This window comes from Triticum urartu, chromosome 3A (genome assembly GCF_056163025.1).
Source record: "Triticum urartu cultivar PI428250 chromosome 3A, HENAU_Tu73, whole genome shotgun sequence".
Taxonomy (NCBI): Eukaryota; Viridiplantae; Streptophyta; class Magnoliopsida; order Poales; family Poaceae; genus Triticum; species Triticum urartu.
Genome location: NC_141875.1, coordinates 627,561,604 through 627,582,622, shown reverse-complemented (window position 1 = coordinate 627,582,622; position 21,019 = coordinate 627,561,604). Strand labels below are relative to the sequence as shown.

Below are 21,019 nucleotides of genomic sequence, written 5' to 3'. Positions count from 1 at the left end.
CACGGCTAAGAATATGATCACGTGGATCAACTTGTGTCTCTGGGGTGCCCCTGCCTCCGTATATAAAGGTTCAAGAGGGGGAGGCCGGCCGGCCACCATAGGGCGCGCCAGGAGGAGTCCTACTCCCTCCGGGAGTAGGACTTCTCCCCCAATCCTAGTTGGAATAGGATTCGTGAGGTGGAAAAAGAGAGAGAGAGAAGGAGGGGGCGCCGGCCCCCTCTCTCCTTGTCCTATTCGGACTAGGGGGGAGGGGCGCGCGGCCCTAGCCCTGGCCGCCTCTCCTCTTCTTCCACTAAGGCCCATTAAGGCCCATTTAGCTCCCGGGGGGTTCCGATAACCTCCCGGTACTCCGGTAAAATCCCGATTTCACCCGGAACACTTCCGATATCCAAACATAGGCTTCCAATATATCAATCTTTATGTCTCGACCATTTCGAGACTCCTCGTCATGTCTGTGATCACATCCGGGACTCCGAACAACCTTCGGTACATCAAAACATATAAACTCATAATATAACTGTCATCGAAACCTTAAGCGTGCGGACCCTACGGGTTCGAGAACGATGTAGACATGACCGAGACATGTCTCCGGTCAATAACCAATAGCGAGACCTGGATGCCCATATTGGCTCCTACATATTCTACGAAGATCTTTATCGGTCAGACCGCATAACAACATACGTTGTTCCCTTTGTCATCGGTATGTTACTTGCCCGAGATTCGATCGTCGGTATCCAATACCTAGTTCAATCTCGTTACCGGCAAGTCTCTTTACTCGTTCCGTAATACATCATCCCGCAACTAACTCATTAGTTGCAATGCTTGCAAGGCTTAAGTGATGTGCATTACTGAGAGGGCCCTGAGATACCTCTCCGACGATCGGAGTGACAAATCCTAATCTCGAAATATGTCAACCCAACATGTACCTTTGGAGACACCTGTAGAGCACCTTTATAATCACCCAGTTACGTTGTGACGTTTGGTTTCACACAAAGTGTTCCTCCGGCACACGGGAGTTACATAATCTCATAGTTATAGGAACATGTATAAGTCATGAAGAAAGCAATAACAACATACTAAACGATCGGGTGCTAAGCTAATGGAATGGGTCATGTCAATCAGATCATTCAACTAATGATGTGATCCCGTTAATCAAATAACAACTCTTTGTCAATGGTTAGGAAACATAACCATCTTTGATTAACGAGCTAGTCAAGTAGAGGCATACTAGTGACACTCTGTTTGTCTATGTATTCACACATGTATTATGTTTCCGGTTAAGACAATTCTAGCATGAATAATAAACCTTTATCATGATATAAGGAAATAAATAATAACTTTATTATTGCCTCTAGGGCATATTTCCTTCAGGCACCTCCCGGCTGGATCCGAGGGAAGAAATAATGGCGGAAGAGCGCCGTGTTGGGCTGCACCCCGGCAAAGCCTTCGCAAAGATGCGCGAAGAAAGCCATGCACGCCACCGCATTCGGAGTAAAATCCAAGAGGCGAAAGCCGAAGGTGTGCATAATGTCGCAGAAGAAATCGAAGAAAGGGAGGCATAACCCGCAAGAAAGATAATCGACGAAAAAGGGATACCAATTTGGAGCAGGATCGGTGCAAGCAGCAGGAATGACGCGCGTCGCCGGGTGTCCCGAATTCTCTCGCCCCGTCTTTGCTCCCCATAGGGGCCTGAAGGAGGCCCGGAGCTCATGAACATCAACCGTCGAGGGGAAGAAAAAGGCGGACTTCGTCCGATCCCCCGACAACGCGCTCTCCGGCTGCTCCACAGTCCCAGCGCCCTTAGCCACCCCCTTGCCCTTGATGGATTTGGGCGCCATGGCGGCCAAGAAGTTTAGAGGGCTGAGGAAGAGGGATGGTGAAGCAACGACGGCGGGCGACGGCAGAAGCTTAGGAAGGAAGGAAGAGAGGAAACGGCGGCTCTGAGATTGGAAAAGGCACGAGGAAAGAGGAGAAAGTGAGCAGCGCGCCCGCGGTTATTCCTTTTTTATGAGGGAAAACACGGGCCGCCTCCTTTCACATTAACTGTGGTGTGACGCATGCCCGCAGGAACCAACCCCACGCATGCTGCCCACGTCACACGCACCTCCCCACGCCGCGCCACGCGCGGGAGTCGTGGGAAGCGCAGCGCGGGAAGAACCTTACCGCGGTAAAAACCGCCCCGCCTGCCCGCGCACCGTTTTTGGGCCTAGCCCAACAACGCGTTGCGCTTATGTGTGGCCCAGGCCCGGGGGCTCCTGTCGGTGTACAAAAAGAGGGGTACACTTTTTGTACCCCTATAACTGTGCACGGACAGTCTGAGCCACGGGCACCACCACACCAAGCAAGGCAAGGGAGGTGAGCCAGGGTAAGACCGAAGCTCAAGAGAACTACGACGCCAAGGCCAAGACCACGAAAAGCAAAGGGGACAAAGCGGACTCCCCCGGCAAGATCCTTGCCGGGAGACAGTTCTAGCAGCCCCGGCAAGACCCTTGCCGTGGCGACTCGTCCCGCGCCTACGGAGCAAATCACCCTTGAGTCCACTACCCCCAAAGGGCAAGGATTCGGGAGACATCCCCGTGGCGGCATGCAGATCTTTGTAAAGACATTCAAGATCAGATACGCACTAAGGAGACGACAACCCTTGGCGGGATCCCAGCCGAGGAAGACCACAAGGCCCCCGGCAAGCGCCTTGCCGGGGATGACAGCAGGCGCCCCGGCAAGGCCCTTCCCGAGGACACCCACGGAGCCACCATCAGGCCCACGCCGACTAAACCTCCACCACCGCATGCATGCAGCTGTCGACCCAACCAGCTGGGCAGGCACCTGCGTGGCGGCATGCAAATCTTCGTGAAGACCCACCACTGCGCGACCTCAGCTGCCTGCCTACCTACGTGGCATCTCAGGCATCGCTGGCCAGGGCACGTGTCGACACAAGAAGGAGCGGCGACGGACGAGACAGATCTCTCCCCCGTCCCCGATAAAGCAAGGACACCTAAGCAAGACGCATTAAATGCGCCTTGTCATGTAATGCGAGGGATAACCTCGCATCACTGTACCCTTTCCACCTCCTGTGTGCCACTGTGGCAACCCCTTTTTCTATAAAAGGAAGTCCGAGGCGACCAGGAGAAGGATTCGGTTTTTTGAAGCTCCTCACGCCCCATAGCTAACTCAAGAACACATATATACAATCCACCAAAGCAGGAGTAGTGTTTTACGCATCCTCGCGGCCCGAACCTGGATAAACGAACCGTGTGCTACCTGTTAGATCCGCTCTTCTCACGACCCCGCGCCCCGCTAACCACAGTAGGGATTCTTGTGATCCCATAGGTGTCGTTCCCACCGACATTTTTTATGTAGATCATTTCTTCATTTGAAGCCATCTTAATTGCATTTTGTACTATGTCAAAATCTGGTGTCTAACACATTCAATGTTAACTGGGGGCAACTTGTTATCGGGGGCTATTCCTGTTTTGCCACAAGAAGTTTGGCCTATGAACTTTGTTGGTAACTGGGGGCTTTGTTGTGGTACACCATTGCATAAATGCCACACGATCAACGATCATTACAGTATTGGATCCTGCACTCCTTCGTCTGCTCCAAGAGGCTCCGTGCCTTCGTTGTTCGCATATGATTCACTTGTCTGTTTTTTTCTTTGGAAAGATGATTCACTTGTTCTGAACAGTAATCTTAGTTTATTTCAATTCCGGAACAGATTTAAGTAACAAATATGTATACCTAGCCAGTCGCAAGTGCCAGCGCTTTGGTTTGCCTGTAGTGCATATTTCAATTCTGAACAGATCTGACTTCTGACGCCGGCACCCCCGCGTCGCCCCCGCTCGGGCGAGTCGGGTGGGATCTAAAACCCTAGCCGCCGGGGGTCCCCATCCATCCTCCCCTCCCTCCGCTGCCGCCGAAGGACGCCGCCGGCTATAGCCCGGGGCTGATGGCGGTGGCGGGGGTCTTCCCTCTTTCCTGCACCGTGCGGACGGTGCGGAGCCCCGCGGCGTGGGTGGAACGGCCGATCTGGCTTGGCGGTGCGGCGGGCCTGCCTTCCGGAGGCGGCGCGGCGGCTGCCTCGGCCAAGGGCGGCGATGGTGGGGTGCGGCACCCGGCCCTGCCTCGGGCTACGTGGCGGCGTTCGGCGGCGGCGGCCGGGTCTGCGGCGACACACCATCTGACCTCGGATCGGCGGTGGCGGCATGGAGGGCCTGGTGGTTGGGTCGGCACCATGCGGATTGTGCCCTCCGGACAGATCTGATCTGGCCGGTGCGGCCTGCGCCATGGGCGGCGGCTCAGATCGGCGGCGACCCGTGCGCACAGTACGTGATGGAGGTTCTTCGAGCGAATCCGGGTGAAAACCTTGTGCTTGGCTTGATGCCAAGACCGGCGTTGGTGGCACCCTGTGGTGTCATTACCTTCTTGAAGGCATCGCCGTGGAGAAGCTCTAGACCTCTATCCGCTACCTCTGAGGGAAACCCTAAATCAGTTGATCGGATGACGGCGGCGCGTTGGTGTCGTTTCCTCCTTGGGGGCGTCATTCTTGGAGGCGTACACGGGATCGAGGGACCAGCGGACGGCTTTTTTGGTGGAGCGGTACTTCATCCTTCACATTGATGACGACGGATCTCGGCGGCGTGGTGCAGTGGAGACTCGGCGCCCGATGCGCGGTGATGGACTCGCGCAGGTGGAGGTTGTTGTCTGGCGTCAAGGTGGCGTCGATGACGGAGTGGCCTGACAAGGTAGAAGCCTCAATATCTGCTCTGAAGACGGACCTGTGGAAGATGGCGGCGACGACACATGTGAGTGTGTCAGACCAGTTTATGCCCCAGACCCGGTATGTGGCTCGGCTGGGGCTTCTGGCTTTTGATGATAGGCTTAGGTGAGTAGACCGGGTATGCGGCCCTGGTAGCGCCCCTTCATCATTTGGATAGGAGTAGTGGCATATGTTGCAAAGATGGCGGATTCAGGCATATTGTTGCAATACTTTGTAAGGTCCTCGAGAATAATCAATAAAGTGGTCGTATGCATCTCCCAGATGCAGAGACCGGGGGTCATTCTCCTTTTCTAAAAATACCGATCATCTTTCTACTAAGAACCTTGCATATGCACGAGAAATCTGGACCATGGGTATTCTTGGTTTTTTTTAAATTTACTTGAACTTTATTTAAGTTTCCCAAGCTGGGATTTCGTCTGAGACAACATGCAAAATACTGTCAGGTGGAGAATGCAACCAGACCTTACAAAAATTATTTGCCACACCCTCTCTAGCTAACAAATGTGCCGCTTTATTTGCTAAACGATGAACCCAAGTAACCCTCTAGCTCTCCCTCGATGCCAACATCTGCTTGACTTCTTCGATGACCGGTCCCAGCGAAGACAAGTCCTTCTCCTTGCTCTACAACTTGCACACGATCTCGCGGCAGTCCATCTCTACATGTAGATTAGGTATATTGAGCTCATCGGCTGGTTGCACAGCTCTTCTACAAGCATAAAGCTCCGCCCTTGCTAGTTCCTGACACCGTGGGAAAATATGACAAGCTCCGGCCAGAAAAGCACCCTCCTGGTTCCGGAGAACAATGCCCGCTTCCCCCACACCCCCTATTTTGGAAATTGCCGCATCCACATTAGCTTTCACCCACCCCTCTTCAGGCGGTCTCCATTTCTCACATGGGGCTGGACTAGTTTGTTTGCTCTTACGTCCGTGAATGGACTGCCACTCGCCCCATGGGTATTCTTGTTGGTATACAGCTACTGGTCTAGCAAGTACTAGCAGGCAACAATTTATGTTTTAGTAGAAGTAGACTTCCTCCTCTACCAAACTCTGAAGGTTTTTGCCATATCTCTGGAAGGAATGTCAAGAGATTGAGCATTTTAATTGCTACTCAGAATTGAAGCATAATTGGACTGAACTAAATACTGTCCGGTTTGGCATGGATTTTGTTCAATGCACCTACAGGTTCTATACGCAAGGTCACATTCAATATTTCTTGAGAAAAGTATGTTTTTGGTCCTTCAAGTTCCCACAAAGTATAGACTTGGTTCCTTAAGATTATTTGGTATACATTTGGTCCCTCAAGTCTCAAAACCGGATAAGTTTGGTCCTAAACCAGATTTTGAGCAAGTTGACCGGGTTTGACCGCCACAAAACCGCCTGATGAATAGTAAATTTGAAAAAAAAAACGACAAAATTTTGCTAGAGCCCGTCCGGTGTCATTTCATGACAAAATTTTCGTCACACCTTGCGCACGTAAGCATATTGGACCCCAAAAATTTCATAATTTTTTGATTTTGTTTTGACTTTTTTTCAATTTACTATTCATTAGGCAGATTTTTTTTTTGCCATGAGCTTCTCGAGTGCCGAAAGAGCCTGAAATTTTATTCGCATCTTGTGCACGTAAGGATATTCGACCCCAAAAAATTTCAGGATTTTTTGAAGATTCTTTTTCGAATTTGCTGTTCATCGGGCGGTTTTGTGGTGGTCAAAACCGGTCAACGTACTCAAAATTTGGTTTAGGACCAAACTTATCCGGTTTTGAGACTTGAGGGACCAAATGTATATCAAATAATCTTAAGGGATCAAGCCTATACTTTGTGAAAACTTGAGGGACCAAAAACATACTTTTCTCATATTTCTTTAGCAATCCCAATTTCCATCAGTGTACAGCCCTGAATTTTGCATTCAGTCAAACTATTCACTCAACTCCACTCTCAAATCACATTACAATCTGAAATTTAAATTCAGTCACACTGTTCACTGCATTGCACGCTTGATTGCAATCGGAAATTTAAATTACGTACATCTCAAGATGGCATTTGTCTTCTTTGCTGCCGTCGCTTTTCTCCTGGTTCCAACTGAAACTAGCAATAACTAGTGCAAGGCAAGACAAGTAGCCGGGAGCGCCACCTGAAGAAAACGACGAGTTCCGGTGGGAAAAAATCGTGGGCTCCCGGGGCCAGCGATCCAGCCACTCCTGCACGGCCGCCTCGTCGAACGATCCCACGACGCGGTTCAGCTGCCACGCCGTCCAGCCCAGTCCGTTGTCCAGAATCTCGCCGATGGTGCAGCCGGCTACGCGGATCTCAATGGCGTTTGCCACGTAGTCCGCCGGGATGCCGCGCATGCTCCCCCGGCACCCGACGGTCACAGCGCATAACGTCTCCTGCCCCGGCGGGAGGCGCCGGGCGCGGGATACTGCCCGCCAGAGGTGCGCGAGCAGGGCCTGGAGCGAGGAGATGGTGGCGCCGCCGGCCATCTCGTTGTTCGCCCTCGCCTTGAGCTTCTTGACGCTCGCTGCGGAGAAGGTGAAGAAGCCTTCTCGACACGCTGGCCGCGTCCGCGCCACGCAGCCCGTTCAACGGGAAGAATCCCCAGACCACCGACGATGGGGTGTACACCGAGCCGACAATGTCTGCAACGGCCACGCTGGGCGCCGCCGCGTGGACGAGCTCGGCGCCTTCCCCGGTGCAGCGCAGCGGGACGGTGATCGTCCTGTCGCTGTGCTCCTCGACGGCGAGCCGGCCGGCGAGGTGGTAGAACCGTCCCAGGGCGCGCGCAAGGGAGGGTGCGAGTTTGTCGACGAGGCAGCTCATCTCACCTCCGGCGGTAGGCTTGGGCAGGAGTATCCCCCTCTGGATATACTCCATGCCGATGCAGCAGAGGTCCCACGGCGTGAGGTGGATGTCCTCCGACAGCGGCACCGGCATGGCACCGTGCGACGGCCGGACCATGCGCCGGGACACGATCCGCATGGTGTCAGCCACGCTCGCTTCCATATGTTCGATGCCAATGCTGGCACTCATTTTATCTAGACTAGACATTCTTTGTTTTTAGGTTGCTCATCACCACATTTGCCATGCGGTTGCTGGCTTGGATTGGAGGTGGTTGTTGGCTGTTGATCTGCTACATTTTACAGAAAAATGAAAGTCACGATTTGGTTGATTTTGTTAACTTAAAAAAATGGACATGCACATTGTGATGTTATTTGCCTCTTATATTATACTATACTACAACAGGCCATATGGCAGCAAATACTGCTACTGAGATGGCCCCTGATAAATCGAATGCAGACCACACAGTGTTGTGCTAGCTGCATGCTTCACTTATAAACCCATAGTGCTAACAGCTCCGCTTCGTCAGTTCATCACAACCTAAACACTGCAGCAGCGAGCTGCACACTACCTGATGCAAAACTCTCTAAACTTTCAGCGAAAGGAATAACCGACCGCAGGAGCAGGAGGCTCAACTTGATGTCATGGCAGCAAAACAAGACGACGAGAGGAGGCATCATGTTAGTGGCGGAGCTTGAAAGAAAATGCTGGGTGGGCCAAACTAAACAAGAGCATATTTTTTTTGAAATTCTGAATCATAAGCATCAGTATGATTACCGGATGGAGCAAGCAGTATGTATATATATACAGCAAAATACATTTTAACCCTGAACCACTATTAAGTTAGCTAATACAAAAGCTTTGAGACATTAGACATGTGACTTACTCACATACTACAAATCAACTCTCCGGTCACCCTTGCTTCTAGAATCTGCAAGGACATCTTCATGGTTGTAGTTCTCTAGAATTCCACCCTCTATATGAACTAACAGATTATTGGCAAGATTCTCATCTTCCAGGGTCTCGCTGCAAGAACTCAATACTTTGGAATGTAACAGCTTCATTTGTTCGAACCTATTCGTACTGGTTTTGGTTATGTTGTTCCAATTCAAGCAACGGCAATATCTGGTCTTCCTGAACTCGAGTTATGTCATCTCTTTTCCTTTTAAAAACCAAATCAATTCTTCTCTGAGATTGATTTTCCTTGCCCATGATTACCTGTGTTGCAATTTGTACAAGATCAGCCTATTCACTTTCTTATCAAATGGACACAACTATTTCTTATCAACAGTTCAACACTCGACACTCAAAACAGATGAATAGTTGGCACTAATGGTTAGAAATTCCACTGGACACTCAACAGTCAATAGGATTCTGTGCACGTGGAATTCCATATGGATAAAATCTGTTTCTTATAAACACTGGACACTGAAAATAGATGAGTTCATGACTCATGAGTAGATGTAAAGAACTGAACAAAAGTGATAAAATGGGGAATTACCTCTTGCTTCTGACAGTTGCTCTACTCTTGGAGGACAGTAGGAGACTGGAGACTAGGAGAGCTCATCCAGTGATCTGCTCATGCGCCAGCCGCTAGGAGTGGTTCGGCAAGCTGCAGGCCAGTAGAACAACGGCGTGGCCGAGCGCGAGCAGATGTCATCTGTGAGCAGGTGCAAAGAGTCGGGGGAAGGGAGGAAAGCAAGGGGCTCAACCGTGGATGTGAGATACAGGGATTCCGGCGAGAGAGGATAGACGCCGTCGGTTCGCCGACTGTGGGACAGTTTGGGAATTGGGGATTAGGGATTCCTAGCGCTGCCTGCCTCTCTGCGGCTGCTCTGTGCATGAGTCTCTGAGAGAAAGCGAGAGGATGCACGTGGGCTGGGCTAGTGGGCTTGGGAGATGCCTATATAAATTTTTTTGGTCAAAATCCTGGGCGGTCCATGGCCCAGTTTAGCCCCTACAGAGCTCCGCCCCTGATCATGTAGCGATCATAATAGAGTGAAAAGTACTTTCATGTGGGTATATAGTACATCTCATGAAAGTCACTCCAACGATATAATCATAAAAAAATATTTTATAGCAAATAAGGTCCTAATATATTATGTGTGTGTGATTATAGGATACAAATGATGAATATATGATGTATGTACTACAATGTAAAACAATTATTAATGAGATATAATGTGATGTCGTGTCGTGAGGTGGGCTAGGGGGGCCCATGCCCCCGCTCCCCCCGCTCCTTGCCATGCAGTCATTACTTACCTAGTCGTTCATGGTTAACAAAACCAAGTGTCCATCAACGTAGCAAGTACAATGCAACGGTGAATGTATGGCTGAACAATCTCCATCTTGATGTTACACACACCGATGACGGAAAAAACAGCGATCGTTGTATTGTGGAGCGGGAGTCCAGCGATGTACCAGGCGTTGACGGAAAAAACAGCGATCGTTGTATTGTGGAGCGGGAGTCCAGCGATGTACCAGGCGTTGACGGATGCCTGGTTCAACCAGAGCACATGTGGCTTGGGATTGTTGATGAGGGTAACTGCAAGCACAACAAGGCATGCATCATTTTGAAGCATTTGCTTGCTGCATTACATTATCAAATCAACTAGAACTAGAACTAAAAAAAGTAGAGGAGGCTCCAAAACTTGTATGAACAATAGAGCAAAATTTCTAGTATATATAGATTGGAAGAGGAGAGAGCGGCCACCAAAGGGGAAAAGTCCCCCTTCAGGGCGCTGGCCATGGGATACTCCAATCCCCCCCCCCCCCCCCCACCCCCCCCAAAAAAGGAAAGGGGGCGCCAACTCACTTGGGCCTTTGTGGCCCAAGTTGCCTTCCACCTTTTTGGTCTTTTAAATATAAAATGTTTAAATACCTTTAGACCATTATATATATTTTTAACTTTTTTAAAAATATTTTCCATCTTTTATCTGTATTTGTTAGAATAAATCCGAGGCATACCGTCAATCTACCGAGAACCAAGCAATCATACCAGCACGACACCGAGATTTGTTAACGAGGTTCACCATCACGGCTACGTCCCCAGGGCCTGACTACGGGTACTCCTCCCCATGACACCGCTACAATACCGCACCCTGCGTCGCCCGGGCGCCGGCACACGCCGCCGGCTCCCCCGCGTGCCCGTGCTATTATGTTGACATAGGTTACATCGTGTGTCTACCCCCGCTATATATGAGAGGCCTAGGATACAAGTGTCCTACTTGGACACGACTCCTACCCTGTCTACACACAGTCCCAAACCAAGTCCAACTGTAACCTACCTTGTATAATAATATTCGGCACAATTCTAACAAACTCCACCTTGGCGAATATTCTCGACCATCTTAAATTCGTCCGTGCATCAAACCTCCATGTACATTGGACTTGAGATACGTCATGAGCACCGCTGCTACTCCCAGACTCCATGTGACTCCACCTGCAACTGTAGTCCCTTCTCGTCTTCTTAACAGTCAACACTCGAGCAAAATTAAGTTTATCATTACTCTACTTTGTGCTCCCAACTTTCGGATAATCCGTTCAACACTATCACACACCGACCACTGTCTGCGTGAAAATGAAAAACTCACATATTGGATGTCACACATAAGAGTTACCCGAACTCAACATCACCGCTCCTTTTTGACCGCATGTCTGAAACTTGAAGGAATTTCATCGTCGTCATGTGTCACCCTGAGTCAAATTCGCAGTTGTCTCACCCTTTTCCCGGATAGTCTCTGACATGTCCCACATCTATAGCACTCCGGATCCTTCTGTACTTGTCATCCGCACTTTGTCATGTGCACTGAACACCACAAAATATACGGCCATGTACTCTCTCAGCTTTTTGACAATTTCAGACTCTCCGCCACTTCCTCAGATTCTCCATGGTCAACTCCTGTCCATCAACCGGCACCGATAGACCCAGTCACCAAGTTGAATCTGGTACTCGTCAACACTACTTCAGCACCTCCTGCATAATTTGTCTGACCACACGTCTGACCGCTAGTGCATTGGCCTGTCGCTGTGTCCCGTGCTTAACGCACGCCTCGCCGCTATCACCGCGTCGAGCCTCTGCTGTCCTGGTCGAGTCTCCCGGGTAGCTAGCCCACACTGCCTCAACCGCCACTGCAGAGAACCACCGATCATCACCGACCAATGCCGAGTATCACATCTCCATCAGACCACTGGTACCCAGTCCGATCCACGTGTCTCTCACTATCCCGCTGAAATAGGCTTCGACTCTCCATGCATTTACGCTGTAGCCCCTCCATCAGCACAGAGTGTAGTCATCCATCAGACTCCAACTCCACCTTCAACATGACTCCATGGTGGTTGTACGTGCCACCCTCCCGCACCCTGTCGACTCCAAGCTCTCATGTGCATTGTCTTGAATCAACCCTGCGCCATAGTCTGTCGAAGCCGCACAAGCCCTCGGGCCTGCACCACGTGTTTCCACGCTCCAGAAGTCGGCCACCATCAGCATCACGCTCCTACGTCGTCGTCGCTGAAATCACCGCCGTCTTCTGCTTTGACCAACATCCATGTCGGTCCGTTAGACAGTCCAGTCCGATTCAGCCGAAACTATCCGGCTGCAACCATACTTCACCCCGCGTCTTGTCCACCCGCACATCTCCGTGCATTGCTTGACGCCATGTGTTTGCATGATCCCTACCACGACATGCTCCAGACTCCTCCAAGCCTTATACGCACGCCGCCATCCGCCGTAGATGGTCCATCTTTATTGACTTGGCATCCCGCTACACCATCAAGCATCTCGTTGCTTCAGCAGATTATTCACCCACAAATGCCATTACCAAAGTTCTCTGTTTCCCCCAACTTCATGGTCATATGATGTGAAAATACCATCCTCGTCCTGATGCAACACTTGATTACACGTAACTGATCGAACCAGTCAATCTCCATCTGAACCTGTGACTCCACGTCTTTATCAACTGCAGCATGAAACCGCTGTCATCCCGTACATGATCTGTACGTGTACCAAGCAAAGAGAACCAATGAGGAAATCCATCTAGCAGCCTTTCCAAATACACGAGGTCATAGAGATCCAAACTCCACCACGTCTTCATGTATGCTTGACTTTGCCTCTCCCTCTCTTTGCTCACGATGAATAGCACCAACCAACGCTGGCAATCACTTGTCCAGACGCTTTCTCTTTTGTTTCAACAAAATCTCGTGTCGTAAGAGCAACTCCACCGGGCTGACCCAAACGGACGGCGCTTTTGTCCGTTTGGGTCGGCCGCCCGCCCACCGTCCGTCCTCTTTTAGTTTTGGGTCGGCAGTGCGCCCAACGGACCAACCCATTTTCATGACTGTACGCGTTTAACATCGTGCCGCCGCCCTAATTTTGACGCTCCAGCACACGGGAAAGGTTCGCGCGCGCTGGTTTTGACGCTCCAGCGTGCGGGAAAGGTTCGCGCGCGCGCCGCGGCCGGCGCTCGCTATAAAAGAAGGCGCTCTCGCCACACTCTGTCGGCCGCCCACTCTCGCCGCCTCTGCGCCACCATGTCGATCCGCCGCCTACGCGCTTCGGATTTTCGCGGAGTCCGCGAGCGCCGCTCCGGTGCCTTCTCCGTCGAGATCTGGTTTCGCGAGAAACGTCTCGCCCTCGGCACCTTCGACACCGCAGAGGAGGCGGCCCGCGTGCACGACGCGGCGGCGTGGCGCCTCCTGAGGCCTCGTCGGGATATGAATTTTTCCCAACGTGTCGAGCCAGCGGGCGTAGGATCTGGCGCCTCTCCCGCGGCTTTTCACCGACGAGGATCGTCGTGTCCACCGGAGGCGGCAGCGTCGCCTCGCCATCGCAGAGAAGGACGTGGAAGCCTTGGTGCTGTGGCGTGGAGGCTACCCGCAGGACAACGTCGATGAGCGGCAGTTCTACAAGCAATTGAGATCGGAGAGGGACGCGAGGAGGAGGGAGCGAGCCGCCTATCGGGAGGACAAGCGTTCGCGGAAGCAGGCAGCTCAATTGAAATTGAAGCTACGAGAAACGGCGGGTTGGGACTTTGAAGACGAGGCGTATGCTGACGCCTACATTCAGACATCGGAGGAGGACATTACCGAGTCGGAGTCAGAAATCGACGAGTAGTGGTCTTTTCTTTTTATCTGTGTACGCTAGAATTATCTATGTATCGATTTTTATCTGAAAAAATGGCCGGCGGCGTCGGAGACGTGGCAGGCGGGCGAGGGTGTGAATCCAATGTGTCACCGACCAGCGGGCCCGGTGAGGAAAGAGGGTGAGCGCGCGCGTCCGTCTCGTGTCCGCGCCGACGCAAATCCGGCTCAAAAAGGGCCTGGAATGGGTCGCCCGCGGACGAAAAACGGACGCGCATCCGTTTGGGTCGGCGCGTTGGGCCGCCACTTTTGTCTGCGCCGACCCAAACGGATGCGGGCGGACGAAATGGGTCGCCCCATTGGAGTTGCTCTAACTCCAGCGCCTCAGCCTCCGATCGTATGTGGCTCTTAGGCCAACTCCACCGCGCGACCCCAAACGGACGTCCGTTTTGTCCAGTTTTTGTCCCTTTGGGTAGGGATTTGGGGTCCTGTCCGGGCCTGTCCTGGGATGCGGCGGCCGTGCGCCCAGCGCGCGGACGCATCCTTTTGCCCCATCCTGTCCGCGTCTAGTTTAAAAAAAAGGGACGTTTCAAATGCCAAGCCCCAGTTCACGACCCCAGTTCATCACGCCGGCAACAAAGCCAGCGGCCTACACGACCATTGCCGGCAACACAGCCAGCGGCCGGCAACACAGCCAACCTCCAAAATGAATAGTTGTCCTCGCCGGCAACACAGCCAGCGGCCGGCAACACAGCCGGCCTCCAAAATGAATGTTTTTTCGCCGGCACCCATGCCAGGGGCCCAGCGGGCGGGCGGCACCCATGCCAGCCTCCAAAAAGAACGGCCACGCCGATCGGACGACCTAGTTTAGGCCTTCGGCGTCGAGCATCTCCTTCTGCTTGGCCTCGAACCAGGCCCTCGTCTTGTCGCTCATCTTCGACAAGTCCACACTCATGATCGCTAGGGCCACCTCCTTTGCTTTGGTGGCGGCATTGGTGGCCTCGATGTCGAGCTGCCTCTGCCTGGCCTTGACGTTGTCGGCCTCGATGTCGAGCTGCCTTTGCCGGGTGGCCTCTTCCATGTCGAGCTGCCTTTGCCGGGCGGCCTCTTCCATGTCGAGCTGCCTTTGCCGGGCCGTCTCCTCCATGTCTATCTTCCTCTTCTTGGCCGCCTCCTCCATCTCAAGCTTCTGTCTTTGGAGATCTAGGTATTGCTTCATTTGCTCGTCCTTGCTTTGCCGCTTCTTCTCGTCCCTCACATCCTTATGTGACATCATGCCATGCAAAGTCTCATGCAAGGCCATGGATGAGGCGTCACGGATGTCGTCCACCTTGGAGTTGGTCTTGCCCCTCGGCCTCTTCAATGCCTCGCCATCCCCACCTCCGACGAACTTGGCCGTCTTCTTGCCTCTTTTCCTTTGAAGTTCACGGTATTGATCCTTGAACTTAGGGCAATTGCCGATGATCGTCCAACAATGCGTAAGAGTGAATGGCTTGTCATTGTGCCGGGCCTTGAATGCCTCCAAAGATTGAAATGCCTACCACATGATCAACAACAAGTGAACATGCAAACATATACACGGCCGAAGTCTCATGGCCGTAGTAAGGGCTAGAAAGAGAAGAGCATACCATGTCTCCAACACCGAGACCACTCACGGGCCGTGCTTCAACGCTCTCAAATGCGGCGCAATATTTGTTGCACTCTTGTTGGATGAACAACCATCTTTTTTGAATCGAACCGATGCCACGGTTGCTTGTAATTTGGTAGGGCTCAAACATCTTCCTTTCATGGAATGTTTTGTGGACTCTCGTCCAAAAAACAATGCCCTTTTGTTGCGCGCCAGTCCTTGGATCTTGGCTAATCTCCATCCAAGATTGGCAACTCAACTTGTCCTCATCTTGTGTATATGACCCGGTGCGAATGCTCTTCCGCTTCTTTTGTGCTTCCGCTCTTTGGGTGAGCTCGTCTATGAACAATGGAGCGCCACTAATATCAACATCATTGGCTTCATCTTCATCTTCACCTTCGACATAGATGTCATCGTCTTCATGCCACGAATCACCATGGTCGTAGTCAGCACGGTCGTCGGCCTCTTCATCGGGCACGTACTGGGCGCGGCCATCCTGACTTTGGGTCTCATCGGGGTCGTAAGCACGTCCATGCCCACCCTGGAAGATCACGTCCTCCATGTACTGGTTGTAGAAGGGTTCGTCCACCGTCGGCGTTGAGGTTGGCATTTCGTCAAACAACACGCGGGGGGCCGGCATGGTGCCCGTGAACGGTGCACGCGCCTGCTTTCTTTGCATCTCGACGGAACGCCGCCTGCCGCTGCTGGACCCAGGCGTCACGTTGAGGTCGATGACGGCCGCGGGGCGTGGTGTGGACGGCGCGAACAAGCCCACGTCCGGCGACGCCGAGAAACGGGTCTGGCCGTCGTGCCTGGGCGAAGGAAAGCCGGGCGACATGGGCACGGCGTGCGACGTCGGCGACTGGCAGTGCGTAGGCCGGGCGACCGACGAGCCTGTGCTCGCCGGGCCGACGGCCGCTGCATGGAACCCCGCCGGACGGCCCATGCCAAGCATGAGGATGGCGTGCGCTTTGTTGACGAGGTCCTCCTTCTCGTCGGCAGCGGCCTTGCGCCGTGCGGCCTCCAGCTCCTCGCGCTGGGCGGCGAACTTGGCCGCGGCGGCATTCATCTTGACGGCCGCTCTCCGTTCCCTCCTCTTCGCCGATTCCGCGTCCAACTTGGCGATCTCCTCCGGCGTGTACTCCGACCGCGGCTTCTTTGCCGCCTTCTTCCTCACCTTTGCGGTCGGGTCGACGGCCAGGCCGCCGGAACTCGGCCGGGCGTCGGCCATGGACGGGGGAGAGAGGAGGGGCGGGAGGGACGTGGGAGGGTTTGGGGGAAATGGCGCCAAATGGCCGTCGGGGGTTTTTTGGTTTCTCCCACCGACAGGCGGGCCAGGGGAGGACAAGCGCGCGCGTCCCGCCCGTCCGCGCGCTGTCCGTTTCACCCCAAAACCGGCGCAAGTTTGGGCCGGGGATGGGTCGAAAGCGGACACAAAGCGGACAAAAGTCCGTTTGCTCCCGTGCGCTGGGCCGCCTTTTTTGTCCCTTTTACCCCAAACGGACGGGGGCGGACAGGATAGGGTCGCGCGGTAGAGTTGGCCTTACGCGCAGCCACCACTTCCCGGACTGCCCACCAGCGCCCAAACACTTGGATAGCACACCACGCTGGGCCTTCATGCAGCTTCCAGCCTGATCCGGCCCATCGGCCCGCAATGGGCTGCAGCCACACGCGCGCTCGGGCACACCGGCCGAGCATCCGATCCTGAGCGGTTTTGCACCTTTTGCTCCATACACGTCGCAGTTTCGTCTGTCCACGTTATGCCGCCACCACGAAACGGATTCGATCTCGCCGAGCACTACCTCTGCCTGTTTCCGATTGCTTCCAATCTCACCGAGCTGATTTATGATCCCACCGTCCCTTCTACTAGCTTCTGGCCTTCGATCTCCGTGAAAAGTCACGATCGCAGGACATACCAACGGACTAAACTGATCTGATCTTTCAGCGACATCACCTCTAGATCAATTTCACCGCCTCTTCGAACCTTGATCTGATACCACTTGTTAGAATAAATCCGAGGCATACCGTCAATCTACCGAGAACCAAGCAATCACACCAGCACGACACCGAGATTTGTTAACGAGGTTCACCATCATGGCTACGTCCCCGGGGCCTGACTACGGGCGCTCCTCCCCATGACACCGCTACAACACCGCACCCCGTGTCGCCCGGGCGCCGGCACACGCCGCCGGCTCCCCCGCGTGCCCGTGCTATTATGTTGGCATAGATTACATCGTGTGTCTACCCCCGCTATATATGAGAGGCCTAGGATACAAGTGTCCTACTTGGACACGACTCCTACCATGTCTACACATAGTCCCAAACCAAGTCCAACTGTAACCTACCTTGTACAATAATATTTGACACAATTCTAACAGTATTATCCGTCTGAAACCCTTCCGATGACCTCGAAACGCTTCCGGATCCTCTCGGAACTATTCCTAATATTCTTGAAACAATTCCAGAAATATATTCTCATGAATCCCATCCTACTAACACTCAGCAGATCGTGATTTCCTTAAGCTTGTGACCCCATAGGTTTGGTAACTCGTAGACATGAAACAAACCGTTCGTTCAATGACAGCAACGGGACCATGGACGTCCGTATCCATCCCTATGAGCACACAAATGATATTCGAGTGAACCTTTGGTTATCATGTGATATTCGCTTTGCTTCGCGATACTTCGAAAAACTCGGATGCATCTGTATCCTCCCGAGTCATCACTATGCTCGCTATACCGAAATCCTTGTTATTGGTTTTGTTCTTCTTTCTCGTTATTGTGTTCCGGCATCCACGTGAGGAAGTCACATGTGTCTAGCCAGATTATGATTGATGTCGTCACACCGTGAGTGTCCTAAGAATATCTCTCCATCGTCGGAGGAGCAAAACCCACTCTTTAGCTATCTCGTTACTTGTCAAACTTTTCGATGAACCTGTAAGTTGTCGTTATGATCACCGTGTTACAGGTGACGTTTGAGCGATCCTAAAGCTCATCGTACGGTAAGAATTCACCAGGATACTCTCATGGTCTAAGGAGGAAAATCAAATGTAAACACTCCAGGTTATTACAATTGAATATAGATTATATAATCCAATTCACAACAAACAAGTTTGGCTCGATTCAATATGATCGTTTTTCCAATGTCGTAATCTCAATGTTGTTGTTTTTTGAAAAACACCCGTCCATATATTAATTAATTAAAACGTCATTACAGTCGTTCATAACAGCAGGCGCCACACAGGGTGGAAATTATTAAAAAGAAAACCATCACATCTATTATCGAAACTAAATTTAGCAATCTCATGCGCTACTGAATTGGCCTTTCTATTTATTTTTGACAACTTGACGTTTCCCAGAAGCCTGATGATGCTAAGTTCTTCCTTCTTGAGGTCTATGAGCGAGGATCTGTCACAACTTTTTTGCTAGAAAAGAAGCCACGAACGCACAATCAGTTTCCAAAATAATAGGCATGTTAAGAGAAATACCGATATAAATCCCAGCTAGGCATGCTCGAAGCTCCGCTTCATCCACACCAGAGCATAACCCAATGAAGTCCCAAGATGAGACAATGATATCACCCGTATAACTCCTGGCCACCACCCCAATGCTCGCGGCACTTAAACTCTCCACAAAACTTGCATTGACATTGATCTTGATATGGCCAAAAGGAGGCGGCTGCCACACCTCTCTGGGCCTCACAACAGTATTACTTGCACCAAAACCAGCTACCACCTCTTTTCCTTTGTAACTGATGGTTACCTCATTTGTAGGCTGACACGACGAAAATGCCGACCAGTAAATTTCCAAAAACATGGTGGATCCTTTAACAGTTTCTTTTCCTTCTCCAAAAATCAAATCATTCCTCAAGTGCCAAGCTCGCTAGAAAATAAACAAGACGTGCTTCCTTTGCGAACAACTTAAGTGGTCTAAAAGAATAAGTAACCAGTCAGGCCCAGAATAATTGAAAGCCTCTTCCCTTGGCAAATTCCACACTTTCCTCAATGCCAAACGAAGTGCACGAGCCTTTGGGCAAGAAACAAGAGCATGGAAGGTACTCTCATCCTCAACCCCGCAGATAGAGCAAGTACGAATGGTAGCTTGATGATGTAAAACTCTATTAACCTGAACCGCCAGGCTATCAGATGCTGCATGCCACCCAAAGATTCTAATCTTTTGTGGGACGTTGGCCTTCCAGATAATATCCCATAATCTCCTTTCTCCGTTAATAGCATTACTGGATTGCCCACCATTCTCTTTCTGATCCTTAAGCTTTAGCGCCAGACTATACGCACTTTTCACAAAAAATAATCCATTCTTTTCAAAATGCCAAGCAATGAAATCACCATCCCTTGAGGATTGAATTCACAACTTCAATATCTCTTCCGCGTCGTGATGATAAAAAAGATGCCTAATGATATTATCGTCCCAATCCCTAGACCCGCTCTTAAATAAATCTGAAACCCATTTTAGTCTTGATCTGTTCTTCTTGCCAGAGATCTTGAGGCCAGAAATCCTTGGAAGCCAATTGTCCCTCCAGATATTGACATTCCTGTTGGGGAACGTAGTAATTTCAAAATTTTCCTACGCACACGCAAGATCATGGTGATGCATAGCAATGAGAGGGGAGAGTGTTGTCTACGTACCCTCGTAGACCGAAGCGGAAGCGTTGACGCAATGTAGAGGAAGTAGTCGTACGTCTTCCCGGTCCAACCGATCCAAGCACCGTTACTCCGGCACCTCCGAGTTCTTGACACACGTACAGCTTGATGACGCACCCCGGGCTCCGATCCAACAAACCTTCGGGGAGGAGTTTTGTCAGCACGACGGCGTGGTGACGATCTTGATGTTTAACCGTCACAGGGCTTCGCCTAAGCACCGCTACAATATAATCGAGGTGTAATATCATGGAGGGGGGCACCGCACACGGCTAAGGAACGATCACGAAGATCAACTTGTGTGTTCTAGGGTGCCCCCCTGCCCCCGTATATAAAGGAGCCAAGGGGAGGGGGCGGCCGGCCAAGGAGGGGCGCGCCAGGGGGGAGTCCTACTCCCACCGGGAGTAGGACTCCCTTCTTTCCTAGTTTGGAGAAGGAGAAGGGGGGAAAGAGGAGGAAGAGGGGAAGGAAAGGGGGGGCGCCGCCCCCCTTCCCTTGTCCTATTCGGACTAGGAAGGGGAGGGGCGCGCGGCCACCTCCTGCCTCCTTCTCTCTTCTCCCTCAAGGCCCATGTAGGCCCAATAACCCCCCGGGGGGTTCCGGTAACCCCCCGGTACTCCGGTAAAATGCCGATTTCACCCGGAACGATTCCAATGTCCAAATATAGGCTTCCAATATATCGATCTTTATGTCTCGACCATTTCGAGACTCCTCGTCATGTCCGTGATCACATCCGGGACTCCGAACAACCTTCGGTACATCAAAATACATAAACTCATAATGAAACTGTCATCGTAACTTTAAGCGTGCGGACCCTACGGTTCGAGAACAATGTAGACATGACCGAGACACGTCTCCGGTCAATAACCAATAGCGGGACCTGGATGCCCATATTGGCTCCTACATATTCTACGAAGATCTTTATCGGTCAGACCGCATAACTACATACGTTGTTCCCTTTGTCATCGGTATGTTACTTGCCCGAGATTCGATCGTCGGTATCCAATACCTAGTTCAATCTCGTTACCGGAAAGTCTCTTTACTCGTT

At 51.8% G+C, this 21,019-nt stretch overlaps 1 protein-coding gene and 1 pseudogene across 1 annotated transcript; one reads left to right on the top strand and one right to left on the bottom strand.

Moving 5' to 3' along the window:
• Positions 1-7,883, bottom strand: part of LOC125547065 (putative acetyltransferase At3g50280) — a 61,202-nt pseudogene extending 53,319 nt beyond the window's left edge.
• A 5,254-nt stretch (positions 7,884-13,137) lies between these two features.
• On the top strand, positions 13,138-13,720 carry LOC147980896 (uncharacterized). Its single transcript, XM_087515785.1, has 2 exons — positions 13,138-13,275; positions 13,358-13,720. Exons 1-2 carry the CDS (start codon positions 13,138-13,140, stop codon positions 13,718-13,720), a joined length of 501 nt encoding a protein of 166 aa, XP_087371911.1.
• Positions 13,721-21,019: the final 7,299 nt, after the last annotated feature.

What these genes read in the sequence shown, in the direction of transcription:
- LOC147980896 (XM_087515785.1), top strand. Translation starts at nt 13,138, where the DNA reads ATGTCGATCCGCCGCCTACGCGCTTCGGATTTTCGCGGAGTCCGCGAG. An exon ending in CCGCAGAGGAGGCGGCCCGC is followed by an intron (nt 13,276 to 13,357) that starts GTGCACGACGCG and finishes CAGCGGGCGTAG; the next exon opens with GATCTGGCGCCTCTCCCGCG.